The sequence below is a fragment of the Rhinolophus sinicus genome, linkage group LG03, assembly GCF_036562045.2.
Source record: "Rhinolophus sinicus isolate RSC01 linkage group LG03, ASM3656204v1, whole genome shotgun sequence".
NCBI lineage: Eukaryota > Metazoa > Chordata > Mammalia > Chiroptera > Rhinolophidae > Rhinolophus > Rhinolophus sinicus.
Window position 1 is genome coordinate 95034659 of NC_133753.1, and position 22236 is coordinate 95056894.

Genomic DNA, 22236 nt, shown 5'->3' on the forward strand with positions numbered 1-22236 from the left:
TTTCCACCTGCTATTATTTCTACAATGAACATACTCCTCCCGAACTTTTATTTGTTTTCCTTTATCCCGTTAGTTACATGTGCCTAAGCCCCTCTTGACATCTCTACCTTTTTATTGATTTAGCCAATAGGATTTTAGTCTTTCTTATACTAGAATATCCCCAAGGGTTGGCTAAAAACACCTTGGTTTGTAGGAAATATAGCTGTAGGTAATATTTTTTTTAATGTATAGGAGCAAGATTTATCATTATACACAATACTGTTGGCAAACTTCTGAATGATTCATTTAGAAAAAATAATATTTCCTATCATGCTGCTGCTGCTGTAAGATGCATAAGTGAATGAATGAATAAATGAACAAAATCACATCAATCAATCAATCAATCAATCAATCAATCAATCAATAGACTAATCATCTCAGCCCTACAGACTTGTATGAGTCCCAGAGCATGGAAAGGAAGAATAAACAAAGCAATTCCGTTGATGGTTTAGCTCTAAGGCTACCAGTGTAAGTAGAGCCCAGAACAGGCAACAAATTGCACTTGACTCCACCTTTGAACTGAAAATGTTTTGTTATGATCCCAGTTCAGCGGCTTGTTACCATCAGCGTTTTTGTAAATGTGCCATTGAATTTTTTGCAAACATATTTTTTTTAATATTTGGAAAAGTTTTTATGAAAACTTCAAAAACTAGCTATGCTTCACTTGAAGTCACTAAGTAGGACTCTTTGATTATGAGGCTTACTTTAGCTTTTAAACTCTGGGTGGTGAGCACACAAGGTGAAATATAGATGATGCATTACAGAATTGTACACCTGAAACCTGTGTAACTGTACTAACAATTGTCACCCCAATAAGCTGTAATTAATGAAAAATTTTTTAATGAGAAGAAAAGCATGGGAAATCAGGAGGCCTGTGTTCTAGCCCAACCTTAGATTCAGCGCTGTGATACCAAAGACCCTCAGCTTTTGCTGGGGATGTTTCATGTGACAATGCGTAATGATCATTAAGAAAATGGGACGGGTGGTGGAAGGGGGACAGGAAGAAAACACAGACACTTATCTTTTGCCTTGTTGCCTTTCTTTCTATTTTTAATGGGCATGCCATTTTAAAATGTGAACTTTTCATCATGGAGACTTAACCAGAATAGTGACTGTTTTCCCCCATCCATTTATGTCGAGTAGAAACATTTCAGCCAAGCACAGTTTCTTTCAAGAGTCTCGATCTGCTGTCTGGACAGGTTTCTGTGAGACAACGGAGCCCAGTGGTTCTCAAGGTGAGGTCCATTAGCAGCACCTGGGAGCCGGTTAGAATTGCAGATTCTTGAACCCCACCCCCAAACACTCTAAATCAGGATGAGGTGAGAACTAGCAACTAGTGTTTTCATAAGCTCCCCATGAAATGTGAGGTGCTCCAAAGTCGGAGGACCACTACCCTAAGGCATGAGTTGCATGTAATGAATTAACTTCTTTCCTGTTCATCTAGGCTGGTACTAGTTACCTAGAAACACTTCACCCTAGTACATCTTCTTTTAGTGGTCTACATATAATTACTAATTTTCAGACGTTGTAATTCGGACTGTGAAGCTTGGAACATTGATCAGTCCCATCTCCTTCTCTCAACCTTGCTGCGATTATTCCACTATATTAGTCCTAATTACTAGGTAGTCCTAAAATTTAAGATATTACTCATTTTGCTGTGTTTAAACACAAAGACATGTAAATTCCTGTCAAATTAAAATTTCGGATAACACTGAAGTATATAAATTTCTGTTAAACTTTCAGATAGTGAATTTTCATATCTCCGGTGGGAATAATTATTATTTGTATATATTTTTTCTTTAAGGATCATAGAGCATTATTGAAATATTTGAATACACAGGGTAAATGAAGGCCAGTCGTACTTTGTTTTAGAATACACATTTGGTAGCTACTTTTAAGGAATAGGCTCCTTTTAAGAGTGTGATAAGTGGTTCAAACAATATGTTCCTGGGATACTGTCCGGCTATAAAATTGTGTGATGTAATACTTGTCACAATGAACTTTTCCACAGGAGAAGAAAAGGTTAACAATTAACAACGTAGCTCGAAAGTGGGACTTGCAACAACACCGAGTCACCAGTATTGCTACGAATCAAGATAGAAAAGATACGGACTCTCCTTCTCAGGACCCCTGTCAGATGGATGGAGGCACCACCTCTGCATTTGCAGAGGAAACAGGGTATGCAGTGCTTCTCCTTCCCACGCGAGTCTTTGGAGAACTGGATTTGAAGCAGAAATGGGAACCCATTTCTCATATAATTATTTAAAAATAGTTTTCTTAAGAAAGTCTACTGAAATTAGAAGTTTAAATTAAAAAGTTAAGATGAATTACTGAAAAAGTAAATTGATCCATAATTTAAAAACCTTCAGTGGTTTCCTTTTTGTCATAGGAAAACAATCTAGATTACTTAATACAGCCTATGAGGCCCGGTTCCCACCTCACCTATTTATCCCATTCTCATGCTGCAGCCTCAGTGAGTTTCAGTTTAGTTACTTCCTTCCTACCTCAGAACCTTTCTCCTGGAAGCAGTTGCTTTCTCCCCTGACACCACTTGCCTGCCCTGCTTCGTTTCCTTGCCCTAGCTAACTCCAGCTCAGGCTAGAGGTCTTAAATTTAAACCTTACGTCCCCTGAAACCTTACATTCCCTAACTACTTCCTGGAGACTGAACTAGATCAGATACCCCTTGTACCTGTCAGCGTTCTGCATTTCACCTTCTTAGCACTTACCATAATCATAATTAATTAATGTGTAAGAAGTAGTTTCATATCTGTTTTCTCCACTAGAATGTAAGCTTCCAGAGGAAAAGAGTCCTGATTGTCTTGACGTCTGTTGTATCCCCAGCAGCCCTACAAAACTTTACTCCTTAACTAGTTGTATTAAGCAATTCGGCAAGAAATGGGAATAATTACTCCAGTTGTGCTCTATAATATTTGTCTGTTCTCATGGCTCCAAATCTCTTTGCTTCTATCCCACATGTGTCTCATGACACGTATCCCTGGTTTATGAGCAAATCTGAGTACACTATCCAGACATTGCATATTTCTCTTCTCAAGAAAGCATTTGGAATCAAGTAAATGAGAGGGACATAAAGCATATATATCTTTATAGTTTATTTATAATTTAAAACATACATATAATTTAAAAATAAAGCCTAAAAATCAGATAGAGCTTCAATTCCGTTTCATTTGATGAAGCAGTTATCTACCCTTAGATACCCTTAACCAAATTCTGAAACACATTTCAAACTAAATATAATGTAGCTTTTATTTCAAGTTTTTAGCTAGTATTCTTTAAGCTTGTCATATATAAAGAAAGTAATTTAAGAGGCATTAGAATAATATTTTGGACATTTTCTGGAGTTAAAAAGTCTGATACACAAGTTCTGACAATTAACTTTGAGAACTTGTTACAACAATGTTGCTAACCTCTTTTGATAGCAGAGGGATTGATTATTCATTAAGAATTTGTACCAAGTGGACACACAGTTAACCAAGTTTACTATTTGGAAGTGCTGAAAAGCCTGCCTGAAAAAGTTAGATGAAAACTACCTGAACTTTTCACCAACAATTCATGGCTCTTGCATCACAACAATGCACCAGCTCACAGGGCACTGTCAACAAATCACTGTATTGGAACACCCTCCCTACTCACCTGATCTGGCCCCCAGTGACTTCTTTCTTTACCCAAAGATAAATACTGAAAGGAAGACATTTTGGTGGCATTCAGGACATCAAGGGGTAATACGATGACAGCTCTGATGGCCATTCCAGAAAAAGAGTTCCAAAATTGCTTTGAAGGGTGGACTAGGCACTGGTATTGGTGCATAGCTTCCCAAGGGGTATACTTCAAAGGTGACCATAGTGATATTCAGCAATGAGGTATGAAGCACTTTTGCTAGGGTGAGTTCGCAAACTTAATTGTCAAGCCTTGTATATTTAGACAAATATACTTTACATTTTTGGTTATAGGATTACTTTATATTGATCACTGTACTTCCTTCAGTTCTCTTGGATACCCACATGGAAAGCTTCTCAGCTCTTTCAGCTAAAAAAAATCAGGCAGCAAGAATACAAATATAAATTAAGTGATAATTTATATAACAAGTGTATCATTCTTATATTGCCATAGAGCTTTGTTTAATATCATTTAAGTGTCAACATTATCATTTTACTTCATCTGAACTAAAGTACTTTATAAAGTAGAAACTTTATGTCATTGGTCTTTAGATTTATGGAATACTACATGAGTCAGTTCTATTTCTGACTTCTCTTTTTTAAAAAATATTTTTTTCTATCTTCCTTAAGAAGGTTTCCTGGTTCCAAGTTTATCCAAATAGTCTTGCAAATTTTATTCTAAAATTTAAATAAGGTTTTAAAAGTTAATCCTTTAATATATCAAATTTATTTTTACACATGGTGTTAGGTAAGAGTCTAACTTGATTTTATTTCAATTGACTCATCAATTTACTAATAATAGCATTCCTTAATTAAACTATTCTCTTTTTTCAGGAGAATGCCATTTTCATCTTATATTCAGTTCCCATAAATATTTGGATATAGTTCTGGACTTTCCATTCCATTTCACTATTCTACTTATGTCTTTTAATGCCAATACCAGATTATTTTGATTATAGTAGTTTTGTAGTAAGTTTTAATAGCAAGTACAGGAAATCTGCTTTCACTATTTTCTTTTCACAGTTTCAATTCTCACACACTTGTTCTTGCATATGAACTTTAAAATTATTTAATCTAAATAGAAATGTTAGAATCTTATTCAAATGGTATTTAAGTTATTCATTTCAGAAGGATTAACATTCTTAAGATAATAAATCATCACTTTAAAACTCATGGTGTATATCTGCATTTTTAAGGTCTTGTTTGGTATCCAGAGGGAACTAACTGTGAAAGTGTTGAAAGACTGAAGGAAAATTCTGGGGAACTTAATGAGGTTAGAAACCATGAAATTGTAGCAACTGTAGTCTGAATTGTTAAGTGAGTATTCCAGGAACACAGAGTAGCTAGGTATCACATAGAGAAGCTAAATGTCTGATAAAGAATAAGGAGATAGAGGACCAAAGATAAAGAGTAAAAATTTCAAATATAATGACAAACGAAAGAAATGATGGGTTATATGGTATAGGCTAGATATTTTAAGGTATTAAATACAAAAGGTTGCTAACAGATTGGGAGAAAATTTAGTATTTCTGGGACTGGAATTCTAAATGAGATCGAGGATGAGAAATTATGAAGTAAGAAGGTTAATAATGAGCTGGAATAGGGGGAATTTATAGTCAGAGTAATTTTTTGCAGTTGAAGATTTTAGAAGTACAGCATAAGTAATGACATACTAAGTAATTGGAGGACATTATTGCAGCATGGGAGTGGGTTGATGGAAAAGAGTAGATGTGAAGATCAGAGGAGAGATGAGTTGAACCTATTATTGTAGACACTGAAGTTACTGATGGTAGAACTAGGTGTGGACCCAGGGACCAAAGTATTAAACAGTGACCAGCCTTATCTCCTTCCAATCTCAGCCAATGCGTTCTATGCTCTTCTTACAGGGCTATTCACTGTTCAAGTCTCACTAGTGTGGGCAGTTGCAGTGTGTGCAAGAGTGTCTTTGTTCGTTTGTTTTTCATTAAATTTATTGGGGTGACATTGGTTAATAAAATTATGTAAGTTTCAAGTGTAAAATTCTACAATACATCAACCTTGTATTGCATTATGTGTGCACCACCCAAAGTTAAATCTCCTTCCATCACCATATATTTGATATCCTTCCCCATTTTCTACCTCCCGCCCCCCCAACCACCATGCTGTTGTCTGTGTCTATGTGTTTCTGTTTGTTTGTTCATTTGTTGCTTTCATATGTGAGTGAAATCATATGGTTCTTGATGTTTTCCACCTGACTTATTTCACTTAGCATGCTATTCTCAAGATCCATCTATGTTGTTGCAAATGGCAGTATTTCATCTTTTTTTAACAGCCGAGTAATATTCCATTATATATATATATATATATATATATATATATATATATATATATATATATATATATATATCACCTCTTCTTTATCCAATCTCCTATCAAAAGGCACTTTGGTTGTTTCCATGTCTTGGTCACCATGAATAATGCTGCAGTGAACATAGGGGTGTATATATCTTTACAAATAAATATTTTTAAAAATTTCAGGTAGATACCCAGAAGAGGGATTGCTGTATCATATGGTAATTCTAGTCTTATTTTATTTTATTTTTTTGAGGAACCTCAATCCTGCTTTCCATAGTGGCTGTACCAGTTAACATTCCCACCAGCAGTGTATGAGGGTTCCTTTTTCTCCACAGCCTCTCCAACACTAGTTATTACTTGTCTTGTTGATGACAGCCATTCTAACTGAGGTGAGGTGGTATCTCATTGTGGTTTTGAATTGTCTTTCCCTAATAGCTAGTGAAGTTGAGCATCTTTTCATCTATCTGTTGGCTGTTTGTATGTCTTGTTGGGAGAAGTATCCATTCAGGTCCTCTGCCCATTTTTCAAACTGGATTGTTTGCTTTTTTGTCGTTGAGTTGTAAGTGTTCTTTGTATATTTTGGATATTAGTCCCTTATGGGAGGTGGTGTTTGCAAATATCTTCTCCCATTTGGTGGGTTGCCCCTCTGTTTTGTTGATGGTTTCTTTTGCTGTGCAGAAGCTTTTTAGTTTGATATATGCGTAGTCTCATTCATTTATTTTAGCTTTTACTTCCTTTGCCTTTGAGGTCAAATTCATAAAGTCCTCTCTAAGACCAAGATCTGTAAGTTTAGTACCTACATTTTCTTCCATGTATTTTATTGTTTCACGTCTTATATTGAGGTCTTTGATCTATTTTGAGATTTTGAGTTAATTTTTGTGTATGGTGTCAAATAGCAGTCTAGTTTCATTCCTTTACATGTGGCTTTCTAATTTTTCCAGCAGCATTTATTAAAGAGGCTGTCTTTTCTCCATTGTATGTTTTTGGCTCCTTTGTCAAAAACTATTTGCCCATATATGTGTGGGTTTGTTTCTTGGCTCCCTGTTCTATTGGTCTGTGTGACTGTTTTTCTGCCAATACCATGCTGTTTTGATTATTGTTCCTTTGTAGTATAATTTGAAGTCAGGGTCTGTGATACCTACCTCCAGCCTTGTTCTTTTTTCTCATGATTACTTTGGCTTTTTGGGATCTTTTGTGATTCCACGCAAATGTGATGGCATTTTGTTCTATTTTCTTTAAATGCCATTGGGATTTTGATGGCAGAGTGTATTAAATCTGTAGATTGCTTTGGGTAATATGGCCATTTTAACTATGTTGATTCTTCCAATCCCTGAACACAGAATACCTTTCCATGTCTTTGTGTCTTCTTCAATTTCTTTTAATAATGTCTGGTAGTTTTCAGTGTATAGGTCTTTCATATCCTTTGTTAAGTTTATTCTTAGGTATTTTATTATTTTTGTTGCAATTGCAAAAGGAATTTTTCATTTCTTTTTCTGAAATTTTATTGTTAGTATATAGGAATGCAATGGATTTTTGTATGTTGATTTTGTATCCTGCAACTTTACTTATTGTTTCTAATAGGTTTTTGGTGGAGTCTGTAGGGTTTTCTACATAAAGAATCATGTCATCTGCAAAACATGACAGTTATACTTCTTCATTCCCTATTTGGATGCCTTTTATTTCTTTCTCTTGCCTGGTTGCTCTGGCTGGGACTCCTAGTACTATGTTGACCAGTAGTGGTGAGACTGAGTATCCATGTCTTGTTCCTGATCGTAGAGGAAAAGCTTTCAAATACAGGGAGTGCCAACAAAACTGTATACAAGCGGACACTTTGGTCAATGTTGCTCAAGCAGTAGTTCGTTGTAATCAGAAGTGTCTGAACACTGACGGTAACCACTTTGAACACATCTTGTAATTGCAGAAGTGAAACATGATTCGTATTCATCTTTTGTTACTGGTATATATTGAGTATTACAATTTTAATACAGTTTTCCTTTCTTAAAATATGTATACATTTTTTTGACACCCTCTGTATTCACCACTGAGTATGGTATTAGCTAAGTGTTTATCATATATGGCCTTTCTTATGTTGAGGTACTTTCCTTTTATACCTCATTTTTTTCCTTTTATACCTTTTATACCTCATTTTATTGAGTGTTTTAATCATAAATGGATGTCGTATCTTATCAAAACCTTTTCTGCATCTACTGATATGATTATATGATTTTTTTCTTTTATTTTGTTTATGTGATGTATCACGTTGATCAATGTGCATATGTTGAACCATCCTTGTGCCCCTGGAGTGAACCCCACTTGATCATGATGTATAATATTTTAACGTGTTGTTGCATTCAATTTGCTAGTTTGTTTAGGATTTTTGCATCTGTATTCATCAGAGGTATTGGTCCATAGTTTCTTTTTTTGGTGTTATCCTTCCCAGGTTTTTCTATCAGGGTAATATTGGCCTCATAAAATAAATAAGGATGTATTACCTCTTCTTCAACTTTTTGGAAGGGTTTGAGATAGGTATTAAATCTTCTTTGAATGTTTGGTAGAATTCACTAGTGAAGCAATCTGGTCCTGGACTTGTACTTTTGGGGAGGTTTTGAACGATTATTTCAATTTCCTTACTGTTGAATGGTTTGTTTAGATTTTTTAGTTCTTTGTAATTCAGGCTGGGAAGGTTGTATATTTCTGAGAACTGGTCCATTTCTTCTAGGTTATTGAATTTGATGGTGTGTAGTCTTTCATAGTATTGTTGTGTGATCCTTTATATTTCTGTGATGTCCATTGTAACTTCTCCTCTTTCATTTCTCATTTTGTTTATTTGAGTCTTTTCTCTTTTTTCTTTTGTGAGTCTAGCGAGAGGTTTGTCAAGAGGACAATACATCAAGATATACATATATATATATATATATATATATATATATATACACACACACACACACACATATACATATGTACATATATATAGAAGATATACATATACATGTATATGTATATGTATATGTATATGTATATATATAGACAATATCTCCAATCAGGGAGCATCAAAATATGGGAAGCAACTACTAACAGAACTAAAGGGGGAAACTGACCAAAACACAATTATAGTAAGGGACCTAAATACACCATTGACAGATATGGATAGATCATCCAAACAGAAAATCAGCAGTAAGGACCTATCGACCTTAATTGACACATTAGACCAAATGGGCATTTGCAGAGCCTTTCATCCCAGAACACCATATTATACATTCTTCCTTAGTGCTCATAGAACATTCTCAAGGATAGACCGTATGTTGGGACATAAAACTAGCCTAAACAAATTTAAGAAGATTGAAATCATACCAAGCATATTCTTCAGTCACAGTGCTTTGAAATTGGAAATCAACTGCAAAAAGAAAGCAGAAGAAACCCCACAAATATGTGCAGATTAAACAACATGCCACTAAAGAAGACTGGGTCAAAGAAGAAATAAAAGGAGAAATGGAAATATACATAGAGACAAATGAGAATGACAATATGACATATTTTGGGATACAACAAAAGCAATAACAAGAGGGAAATTTATATCAGTATAGGCCTATCGCAAGAAACAAGAAAAATCCTAAATAAACAACCTAACATTACATCTTAAAGGACTAGAAAACTAAGAACAAATGAAGCCCAAAGAAGGAAGTAATGAAAGTTAGAGCAGAATTAAATGAAATAGAGAACAAAAAGACAACAGAAAAAATAGTGCAACAAAGCTGATTCTTTGAAAAGAGTAATAAAATTGACAAGAGTGTCTTTTTTATTAATTGGCTCTTTTACATGGCAAAACTATCTCTGATACGTGGACTATTAATGTGACTTTCCTCACACTTTGAACGTTTTAAGCAGCTTATGGCCAAAAATTCTGTGACCCTCTGAAATAAATTAAAATTATAGAGTCTTCCTTTTCATGGTCTCAAAAACAAGCAATCAGTTCTAAGAGAAAGAGGAAATATCTGTTGTGCAAATTGTTGTGCCTTATAGTTACTGCCAAGAGTTCCAGAATTTTTATTAGGGGTTCCACACGGTCAGAAGCTTTTTAAGCAAGAAGAACAAAGGAAGAGTTTTGGAGAGATGGGAGAAGTGATGTGCGGTTCCATGAGGATTTGGAGAGCAGTAATGAATCATTAGGAAAGGGATCCACAATTTCTGGGAAAAGATTTATTTTCTACTGATGTAAGTTCAAAGTGCCATGGACACGCCGTTACATTATCTTGGTCTGACCCCTTTTAATGACCTGAAGAGTATTAAATCAAGGAGGCAGATGATATTTATATATGAAGCCAGAAAAATAAAACTTTAGAGGCAGTGAATTATTATTGGTGAAGATTATAATACAAAATTACTTATAACTTCTAGTAGTTGTAGTTACTTTCTCTAATTTAGTTTGTGGTTTTACAGATTCCTGTAAAATCTCTTATATCAGAAAGGTAAAATATTTCTAAGGTATTATAACTTGTATATGCCTACACCAGAAGCTCTTAACCAGAGAATCCAGATTGGCTTTTTGAACTTTATGTCTTTATTTTACTTGAAGTTTCCACACCATTTAATGTAGTTTACATTCTTCATTGTTGGAAGACTCTTTGCATTGACTTTCTTGGTATAATATATTCACCTGATTTTCCTTTTACCAATATGGCTACTTTTTCCCCCAAGTGTATCTTGCTGACTCCTTTTATACCAAATCTCTAAATATGTATTATGCTATTTCTTGAGTCATAAAATTTAGGTATACTTTTCCCTATAATATTAATAGATGAATGTCCAGCTCAATCACCTCCTGTCCTCTCTGTACTATGTATCTGTAAGTCTTTCATTGGTAACTTTTGTAATATGTAATATTCCTCTAGTTCTATCTGGTATAGATAGTAGCTCTCAAGTCTGCACTGTGCAAGATAAGCCTATCCTTTTTACTTCTCCTCCCATATTTTTACTTGCAACTGCTATCAACTATATTTTTCTAATTTATCTTGTGATTTCTTCCTTGACCCCATTGGTTCTTTAAAAGTGTGTTGTTTAATTTCCTCATATTTGTGAATTTTCCAGATTTCCTTTTATTACTGATTTCTAGTTTCATTGTGTTCAGAGAACATGTTTTGTGTGAGTTCAGTCTTGCAAACTTTAGTGAGACTTCTTTTGTGGCTTAATGTATGTTCTATCCTGGAGAATGTTTTCTGTGCACTTGAGAAGAATGTATAATCTGGTGTTGTTGAGTGGAGTCTTCTATATATTCTTGTTAGATCTAGTTGGTTTATACTCTTCTTCAAGTCTTAAATTTCCTAATTGATCTTCGACCTAGTTATTCCATCTATTGCTGCAAGTAGGGTATTGAAGTCTCCAACTACTATTGTAGAGCTACTGCTCCCATCAGTTTTTCTTCATCTATTTTGGGTGTTAAGTACACCTATGTTTATGACTGATACACCTTCCTGATGGATTGACCTTTTTATCTATATAAAATGTCATTTTACATCTCTTGTGACAATTTTTGATATAACATCTACTTTATTTGATATTAGGGGCCCATCCAGCTCATGTTTAGTTATTGTTTGCATGGAATATTTTTCCATCCTTTCAATTTTGATATATTTGTGTCTTTTAATCTTCTACACAGCATATAGTAGAATCATGTTTTTTTTAAAAAAAATAAATATCATCCTTTTAGTTCAAGACTTTAATCAAGCCTGAAAAAGGATTTATTTCTGTCATTTTTCTATTTGTTTTCTGTTGTATATCTTCTTTGTTCCTCAGTACTTCCATTACTTTTTTCTTTCGTGTTTAATGATAATGTATTTTTTAGTGTACCATTTTGATTCCCTTCTCATTCCTTCCACTGTATATTTTTTAGTTGTTGTCTTAGTTGTCACCCTAGGGATTACAATTAACATCTTAATTTATAACAATTTAGTTTACATTGATACCAACTTCGTTGCAATAATATGCAAACACTTAACTCCTGTATATCTCCACCTTCTTTATGTTGTTGTTGTTACAGATTTCATCTTTATACGTTGTGTACACATTAACGCAAGTTTATAATTATTATTTTTTATGCATTTATCTATTAAATCATGTAGAAAAAAGGAGTTACCAATCAAATGTAATACTGGCTTTTATCTTTACCTATGTAGTTACCTTTCCTGATATTCTTTATTTCTTCATATGACTTTGGGTTACTGTCTAGAGTCCTTTCATTTCAGGCTAATGGATTACTTTAGCATTTCTCTTTTTTTGTTAGTTTCAGGTGCACAAAACAATATAATGGTTAGACATTTATCATTTATATCCCTCACACAGTGACAACCCCGCTCCTCCCCCCATCCACTATCCCTCTGACATCGCACACAGCCATTACATTTCCACTATCTCTATTCCTAATGCTGTACTCCGCTTCTTGGAAATATATATATATATATAATTGTAGTTGACATTCATTATTGTTCAGCTTCAGCTTCAGGTGTACAGTGCAGTGACCAGGCATCTACATCATCCCTGAGGTGGTCTCCCTAATGAGACAAGTGTCCATCAGATACCCTACAAAATCTTTACAACATTATTGATTACATTCCCCAAATTGACTTTCGTATCCCTGTGGCCATCTTGTGGTTACTGATCCCCTCACCTTCCCCCTTATCCCCACCTCCCCTCCCATCTAGCATTTCTTGTAGGACAGGTTTACTAGCCATAAACTCTCACAGCTTTTGTTTATGTGGGAATGTCTTGATTTCCCCTTTATTTTTTGAAGTACAGTTTTGCTGGAAATAAAATTCTTGGTCGACATTTTTTTCCCTTTCAGCACTTGGTTGACAGTCATTTTACCACCTTCTGCCCTAGATGGTTTCTGATGAGAAATTCTCTATTAATTTTATTGAGGATCCCTTGTATATAACTATTCTTGCTGCTTTCAACAATCGCAAGTGATCGCCTAAGGTCTTCTCAGGTCTTTTCTGAGCAAGTTTCCAGCCCTGGACATGAATGTGGCCTTCTAGATTCCCTGAAATTTACAGGAGCTTCCCAAAGCCCTTATTCCCCAAGTATCTCCTCCCCCAGCCTCTTGTTCCTCAGACTTTTTGGTCTGTCTGTGTTTTGTCCCATGTGTCAGCAATACATTTTTGCCTTTAAATGTTTTTAACGAATGTCACCTAGAAAGCCACTTCAGCCATGAGGAAGTTCCGAGTCAGGTGAAACAAAAGCAAGCCCTTGAGCTGGTCCTTCATGGAGCCACTAGACATGTCAAAACATACAACCACAACTTTTTGAGAGGAAGGTATATATTGCTTCCTCTGGTACTAGCAACCTGCATGAAGAATATGGGTCGCCATCTTTAAGGCCACCACTTAGCTGGGGAGTTAGGTGATGGTAACAGGATACGTTAAAATGCCACAGAATGCTCTTACTGAAATTTAGCATTTTTTTCTTAAGCATTCCCCTGGTTGTTGTAATTTTTTGTTGTTAGATTCCAGATTTCTGAAAAAGTTGATTCTGGCAGTTTTCGCTAACATATTTATACTTTTATGGAGGGGTACAGTTTTGGAGGTCCCTGCCCTACCATTTTCTCTCCTTTGGAACTAGAATTTTTTCATATTGTATAAGCTATATTTTTACATTTCAAGATCAAGGTAATGTGTATCTATTCTATAATCATAACACTTGTCAATTGGTATCTTCTAAAGATTTGACACTACTAAACAGTGCTTTCAGTTTCTGTGGTTATGTAACTATTACATAACTATTTTTACTTGAGAGTTAAGTAGTGTACTGTGATTATATCTCATTTTCTGCTTTCTAAACCACTCAAGGAAACTAATCCCAAATTGAAACAGCTTCCTTTTATTTACACTTCAAAAATTGTTCAAAACCATGCCACACTTTAGTTTGCTTCATATATGAGCCATGCCTTTCTTACGTAGTTTGTTTTCACGTGGGGTTTCTTATTGCCTGGCTTTTTTTTTTTTTTTTTTTTTTAGTTGAACAAAAACAGTTGTGCTGCTTTTACTACATTTCAAATTCTTTGAACTTCTTGTTTATCTTTTTGAAGCCTACTATCTCCCTGACTTAATTTAGTCTCATATTTCCCTTTTTATTTTATATCATGTTACTAGTAGTTTTTGTTTTTTCTCTTTTTTTTATCTGTTAACAATAATTTTAAAATGCCGTTGCTATTGTAACACCAATGCAAGAGGTTTTTTTTTTTCTTTTTCTCTTGCATTTTTTTTAAATTAAGTTTATTGGTGTGACATTGGTTAATAAAATTAGGTTTCAAGTGTACATTTCTATAATACATCATCTATATGTTGCATTGTGTGGTCACCATCCAGTGTCAGTTCTTCCATCACCATATATTTGATCCCCTTTTCCCTCTTCTACCATCCCCCTCTTCCCTTACCCTCTGGTAACCACTTAACTGTTGTCTCTGTATATGAGTTTTTGTTTCTTTGTCTTGTTTCTTTGTTGCTTTCAGTTTTATATCCCACATATGAGTGAAGTCATATGGTTCTTGATGTTTTCTGTCTGACTTATTTTGCTTAGCATAATAATCTGAAGATATATCCATGTTGTCACAAATGGCAGTATTTTACCTTTTCTTATGGCCGAGTAGTATTGCATTGTATATATGTACCACATCTTCTTTTTCCAATCATCATTATGTTTCATCATCATATCCTCAAGTACTTCTAGACACTCAACTTCTAGATAGTAGAGTGGCTCAGATTCTTGTCCCGAGACCTCTCCTTACTCTCTCCTTTTCCCCCAAGCAATTTCACATATGTCTTTGACTTTAAATACCATTTATATTTTGAAGATACCAGTTTATATACATTTTCTTTTATGGTTTACCCATAAAAGATCGTACTTAAGGAAAAAAATATTTTACTACATTGAGATTATATTCTCCCATTTTATCTTTCTAAAGGTTTAAAATTTGGCCTTTCTTAGTTTATTCTTTATTACACTTGGAATTGATTTTTAAGTTTGAGGTTGAAATCTGATTAAACAAATCAGTTTTTCCTCTATAGGAATAACCAGTTGCCCTAGTGTTATTTATTGAGTATTCTTTCTTTTCCCCACTGATCTGCAATGCCACTCTGCCTGTTTTATTGGTGGTGGGAGAAATAGGTAGAAGGGTCCTTTTATAGATCTTCTGTTAATGTCCCTGTGTTCATTCTCACTTCTCACTCCAATCTTCCATCATATCAACTGTTCTTTCCTTCCCAAAACTTTACCGGGAAACTTGGCTGCCCTCTTTATTCTTGTCTGCAGTGCATTTTCAAAGCTATAGCTTCCTTTGTCCTTCACCATCACTCAACGTTCTTCACTTTCCAGCTTCTAGAAATTGGCAGAAACTTCTTGCTGCAGATTGCTCCCCACTTTGTACTTGTTGTTGTGTGTTTATACCATTACAATTACTTTCATGGGATCTTAGAGGGAGAGGTTTCAAATACATGTGCTCAGTCTGTCTGCTATTTTATCTAAAAGTACAAAGTGAAGTGTTTTGAATATTATAAGTTGTATTACTGCATTGTCTGTAAGTCTTTAAAAATGTAATTAAATTTTATCTTTCTGGAATGATATAAGCCTGGCTCTTTCTGAAGTTAGAAAGCTGGTCAGGGGGCCACAGAGTTTTTTCCTTGGAGTTCTGATTTGTTTTTTTAAATATTACATAAGGTTTTCCATTTTAAAAAATCACAATTATGGTCTTCAGTAGTTCTTATTGCCAAAAAGGTGGCTAATTCTTGTGTTACGATGTCTGTGACCTTTGGCTTATGGGTGTGTAACTAAATGCCTGGAAACAAGTATCCATGAAAAAATTATAGGCACATAAAGGGAACAAATTCCATAAAACTTCGCTATATCCCATTAATGATTTCTCTGTTCACTGTATTTGGGACAGCTCTGCAGTAAAATGACATATTGCAGGTTTCTTTCCCCTGCCAGCAATGGGAAAGTACTTGGTGTAATGTTTTCTTTGCTTACGTTGGATGCATGCAGTGAGGCTGGTTTATTTTTGGTCATTTCCTGACTGTGAACACTGTGGTATTTTAGCCAATAATACTATAATAAAATATAATGCATGAAATGAATTTCTACACCTACTAATGTTGTAATAGAAATTTATAAAATACGTTATTGTAAGAATCAGCACCACTAATTCATGGAGGAAAGAATCTTCCGAAATATTTTCAGGCTTTCTGTCCTATCCTGTTTAGAAAGCCTAAAGATGTGTTTGAAACAGACCAAAAGAATCCATAATCTTCTGAAGTATTGTCTTTTTTTCCATTGAGGTATTTAAGAGTATATTCTCCATTTATCCTGGCTTTCGTGGACTCATTACTTTATGGCATTAAGTTAATCACCCTGTACTTCATTAGGTATTAAATGTCTAATCAACTGTTGTACACCTGAAACTAATATAATATTGTATGTTAACTATAATTAAAAAACAAAATTAAATATATATGTTAATTAGCCTGTCTTACAGTAATCAAGAAGACATAGAGTATTTTTTAAATTCATTCTTATGTAAAGATTGAGTTGAATACATGAATGTTTGGACTTGGAATTAACCACTAATGATCTTGAAGAGAATTCCTATTTGATGGCAGACAGCCTACTGTTATATAAATAATGTATGGGTTGGGAAATATCCATAGAAATATATTGGGCTTCATGGGAAAACAAATTTTCAAACGTAGATCCTCCATAGAAGAATACCATATTTCTTAGAGCGTAAATTTAGACTAGACGGGGGTAGACAACTGGACCAGGTGACCCAGTCAACTACTCTAAAACCTTTGAATCACACTTGATTCCTTCCTCTCCTTCATCCACGTCAGTCAATCAGTAAGTCCTATCTTTCTTTTCTCTTAAATATCTGGTTTATTTGTTCTCTTTTCTTAATAATCACTAAAATGTATTGAGCTAAGCATGAAGTATGGTTTAAAATATTATTTCTAGTCTCTGTAACAGCTCTGAAAAATAAAATATATTATGCACACCATTACATACAAAGAAACTGAAACTACAAAGAAGTTATTAATAAATAGCTTGCCCAAACAGTCCTCTGTTTATCAATGGCAGATCTAGAATTTGAACTAACATCTGTGTGGTTTTCTTGCCAATGCCATTTCTACTATACCATGCCCTCTTTTTGGTTATGCTTTTATATGGTCTAGCTGACCCTGTTGTGCTGGCCTTCCTACTAATCCCCATTCATCCAGCCTCTCCCTCCTACATCCTCCACACAATTGACCAACTTATCTCTCTCAGGTGGGTCCTTGAGGCCGGAGAACAAGCATCTCTCATTCACCTTTGTATCCCCAGCACCACCACCTATGGCACATTGTAGGTACTTAAAAACTTGCGTTGAATATGGTCCTCATACTTTTTATTTAAAAATTGTTTTCTGCTCCTCAAACATAGGATAAAACCTGGCTTTTCATCTTCATCTTCAGCTACTACTCCCCCCGTGCTTCAGTGTTCTAGCCACCTTGAAATTCTTCTTCACTGAAGATGTTATACATAATTAGGCGTCTATGTCTTTCTTCATTCTGTTTTTCTTACCCAAAGTGTGCTTCCTCCTTCTACTTCTGATGTATAATGACTCTATTATTCATCTTTCAAGGACCAGTTCAAATGCTATCTCCTTTTGAAAGCTGACTTCTCCCCTCTAGAAGAATTAGTCATTCTTTCCTCAGTATTCCCATAGCATATTATTTCAATATTCATTATATGACAATAAGCATATTATATTAGAGTTAATGTATGTATTTATCTTGCTCTCTACCCTCCATCCAGACTGGGAGCTCTTTAAGGGCAAATAATCTTCATTTATTTTTATATCCCCAGTGCCTACCACAATACCTAACACATAATAAGCTCTCCAGATTAATCTCTTTGTTTTATGGGATTGAGGTATTTCTTTTTAGAAATTATATCCCATGTGTTTATGAAATTAATTGCAGAGTATGATTAGAGCATTTATATTTCTGGGACCATAACCCAATAAAAGTGAAGAAAATTTCTGCCATAGCCAAACACTTGTACATAATTTCTGTATTGATTGTCCTTATGATTTAGTTACCCTTACCATAATCGTTAAGATTTATGTAGTGCCCTGTACATATTGGGTTTTCAGCAAATGTTTGGTGAATAAATGAATGAGTAGACAAATAAAACAATATGCATGTATGTATGACTAGAAAAAGGTGGACATATTACCAGACATACAAAGAAAACTGAAAGGACAATCCCAACACAGAAACATTGGTTAGCAAACCTTCTAAGTTATTTCTTAGGGAAATCAGAGCACACCTTCCCAGAGAGCAGTTCCTCTGTTTCACATTGGCCAGAGGCTAACCTCATGCCTCATTCAGAAGATAACTGACGTGGGTTAGGTATTATACTACTTATTTAACAGGTGCTGTTTCCTATTGAGAAGGATGAGCCTGCCTACAGCCCAGCACACTTGCCATTTGCTTTCACTGAATATCCATGTGAGATCTATGTAAATTAGAGATTAATTCTTCTTTGTTTGGTAACTATATACCTGTTTTGCTGAGTCTAGGCTTACTTATTATTTCACTTATTTTCCCAACAGTTTGTTTGACAAATCTTTAAACAAAATAAATCATCCCCTTCTGATCATAGACTTTTATTTTGTAGTTTATATTCTTAAACTTATAATCATCTGGAAAAAGAAAAGCAAAACACTTCCAAATATACAATATAAAGCAAAACCACTTCTCAAAGGATTTATTCATGTTTTTGGTACATAGCTCTAATTGCCCATCATTTTTATATTAAAAAAACTTCTTTTGCCCTGTATCAGGGCCATCACGCATCACTCCATCAATTAGCTCCCTTTTTTCCTTGCCTTGACCTCACTTTATTATTTGTCTTTGCCTCACCTGAGAAAACTTCTTACTAACTCTCTCTGTGTCCATATCACTGATTCTGCCCCTTTACTCAAAACATACCTTATGGTTGGGGATCCTCCTTAAGATAACTCAGATTGAGTAATGTATGTGAAGTGATTGTATGTGTGTATATGTGTGTGTGTGTGTCCATTCTACAGACTAAACAGTGAACTGTTTTTTATCATTTCTTATTTCAAAATGGGGAGGAAATCTTTATTAATTTTACTGCTTATAATTGTACTATCCTTGTGTAAAATTTCAAACCACACTGAAGTATTGAAAAACAGAAAGTCAAAGTTACCCCTTAATCCAACTGCTGAGAGATAAACTATGGTTAACAGTTATTTTATTCGTCCCAAGTGTTTTATAAACATATTTTTGTATTATATTGTTCTTGCTATAGAAATAGTGTTTTGTAAAATGAGGTTGTTGTTTTTTTCAGTCAGACAATGGAATACTATAGGTTAGGAAAATCTCTTTGTATTGACATGAAAAGATATCCATGGTACATTAAATGTATTGTTTTAAAACTAAATCGAGTATCAGTTATCTTTCATTGATGTAAATAGTCTGGGTTAAAAGGTGGGGTAGTTTTAATTAGCATGTGCGTCTTTTTGAATTAAAATATCTGAACAGAAGATAGTCCACAGAACTTCCACATATTCTATTGAAAATTAGTCCTCGGTGCTCCGGGTTTAACTGTTGAAATGCAAAAGTGAATATAGAATTTCAAATACCTTTTCCAAGAGGTCTTGATGTTCCGTTATTTCCTTTGTGTGATAAGGCTATCATTTAAAATCCTATGTCGGGTTTTCCAGGCCTCTGGACCCAGTGCTCACCAATGCTTTGCAAGGCTTGTCTGTCACGGACACACACCTGGTTGAAGTAGACGGGGACACCCTGTCCCTGTATGGCTCAGGGGCCCTGGAGTCTCTGGATCGGAACTGGAGTGTTCAAACAGCAGGAATGGTGACAACAGTGTCCTTCACTTTCATAGAATTTGATGAAATCGTCCAAGTGCTTCCCAAATTGAAGATGAAGTTCCCTAATTCTCTGGTAAACGTTTCCTTTTTGCAGTATGTTTGCGTTACTCTCAGTCACGGCTTGTACGTTCAGGCCAAATGCCTGTTTTTAACTCTGATGCAGTTTCTGTCTGGCAGGGAGACGTATGCTTTTGTGTTGATTTTCTGGGCCTGGGATTTACATTAGTCTTTGTAAATGCCCTTGTAGTTTTCTGTTAATATTGCAAATGATCACTCTACAAAGTGATTTTTTTATGGAGTATAAAGGACTAATATAATTTTATTCAAATTATATATTTCTACTTTATCAAGCATTCACCAGGACCTCACCTAACCCTATATTATATATTCATTTATTGTACCTGCTATTAGTGGGACATGTCCTTTTTGATATAATTTCACACTAGTCCCTTAACAACATGTAAAATAATTTTAGTAGTGAATTAAAATTACTCTGAGAATTAGCCTTTTCCAATCATGGTATTATTGTATTCCTTATTGGTATGCATTTACAGAAACTGTGGTTTCCATAAGCAGTTCTTTCTTGAGTTTCTATTATTATTATGTTTTTCTCTGTTAGCCAAGTGATTTCTCTCACCTGCTCTTTTATAGTATTTTCCTCTTGCCACATCATTTTCTCTAGAGAAGACAGATAGAAGTGGAGACCGTATGTTTAGAAAAGAGCATCCAATTTCACAGGCAGAACACTTACTTTAGCATTTCAGTTTTAGTGACTTGATTTTCCTATAGCCAGTGTAACTCGCCTACATAGTAATTGGCAAGATGCAAGTATAATCACTAATTAGTTCTCTCAGAGGCATGTAAGCCCTGCGTGTATAAAGTTCTGAAAATTTCATTTCTGATCTTCCCTTTGTAGATTTAATTTCAGCAAAAAGTATATAACATCATTGTAATAAGTTATTGTATGTTTATATCATTTTAAGCATCTTAATTTGTTAATAAATAGGGGGATGTCCTTTGCAGGAGGGGAATCACTTTGAATTCAATATCGGATGCATTAATGGATGCATTAATGGATTTCATCAATGATGCTTTAGTTGGATTAAAGTTATGTAAGTTTAGTACGTCCAGTCGACTTGATGTAATTGAAAACACATTAGCTAAGCCTGAAGATTACAAATTACTTGGAGAATGATCAGTGAAGCTTCAATGTTAATATTTTAAGATGTTAAACTTAATGTTCAGCTCTTTTTGTTTGCTTTATTATTGCAGCACCTTAAATTCAAGGAAACAAATCTTGTGATGCTGCAGCAGTTTAACGCCTTAGCGCAGCTTCGGCGCATCGACCAGCTGACGGTTGATCCTCAAGGAAACCCAGTTGTCAATTTTACGCTCTGGAAATATTATGTACTGTTTAGGCTGAGCCATTTCAGTATGCAGAAAATAAATGGGACAGAGGTAAGCTAAACACTCAGTCAAATGTAGACTAAAAATGGTCCTTTTTAAGGGAATAGTCATAAAAATGGTCACGAATTTAAGTAGCCATAGCAGAACTTTTGAGAAATACTGCTTTTTAATTATTTTTTCAAATCTTGACATTTAAAATGTTAAAGAGCTAAAAATGTATTTATCTATAAACTTCTAAAGCAGTGGACAAATTTTGAAAATAAAATAGTAACCCGGTCATGATGAATGGTAAATACTTTTACTAGGTTGTTGGTAAGCATTCAGAGAAGTAAAATGTTGGTAGAATGACAGTTTTGTTGTTTTTTGTTGTTGTTATTGTTTGTTTGTTTTAAAGAACATTTCTGTGGGTAATGTGATCTTTGCATTTTAAAAAGTGCTTTGTAGAGTACCTGGCATGCCAAAGGGGTTGGGGAAGCAATACCCAAATGTGTCCTAATAAGGGCTGTGGCAGAGGAAGGGAAGAATAAAATGGGGGATAAAGAGAATGCACACAGGGCAAGAAGAATGATTTAAAAAAGAAGTGATGAGAAAGAGAAATAAGCAGAGAGAAAGGTAAAAGAAGAGAAAGAAAAAAAATGAGAGAAATAAAGGAAATAAAACAAGCGTAAGTAAATGTCTGGACTGCTTTGTTAATAGTGTGTAACAGCAGCCAGTGGCCATTGCATAACACAAGCCTGCAGCCCAGATAACTGGAAAATTATTAATAACACGTTGTTTTTCAGATTGATTCTGCTAAGCTCATCACAAATAATCCCCTAGCTATCCAAAGACCATGTTCTCT

At 34.7% G+C, this 22236-nt stretch overlaps 1 protein-coding gene across 7 annotated transcripts in view; it reads left to right on the forward strand.

Annotated features, from left to right (window-relative positions):
* Positions 1 to 22236, forward strand: part of LRRC49 (leucine rich repeat containing 49) — a 130973-nt gene that overhangs the window by 91778 nt on the left and 16959 nt on the right. For all 7 annotated transcript variants that reach the window (XM_019736012.2, XM_019736013.2, XM_074328207.1 and 4 more), the window contains 3 exons: positions 2051 to 2217; positions 19824 to 20061; positions 21261 to 21446. In XM_019736012.2, coding sequence (XP_019591571.1) covers positions 2051 to 2217; positions 19824 to 20061; positions 21261 to 21446 — 591 coding nt within the window. The remainder of the gene's footprint in view (positions 1 to 2050; positions 2218 to 19823; positions 20062 to 21260; positions 21447 to 22236) is intronic.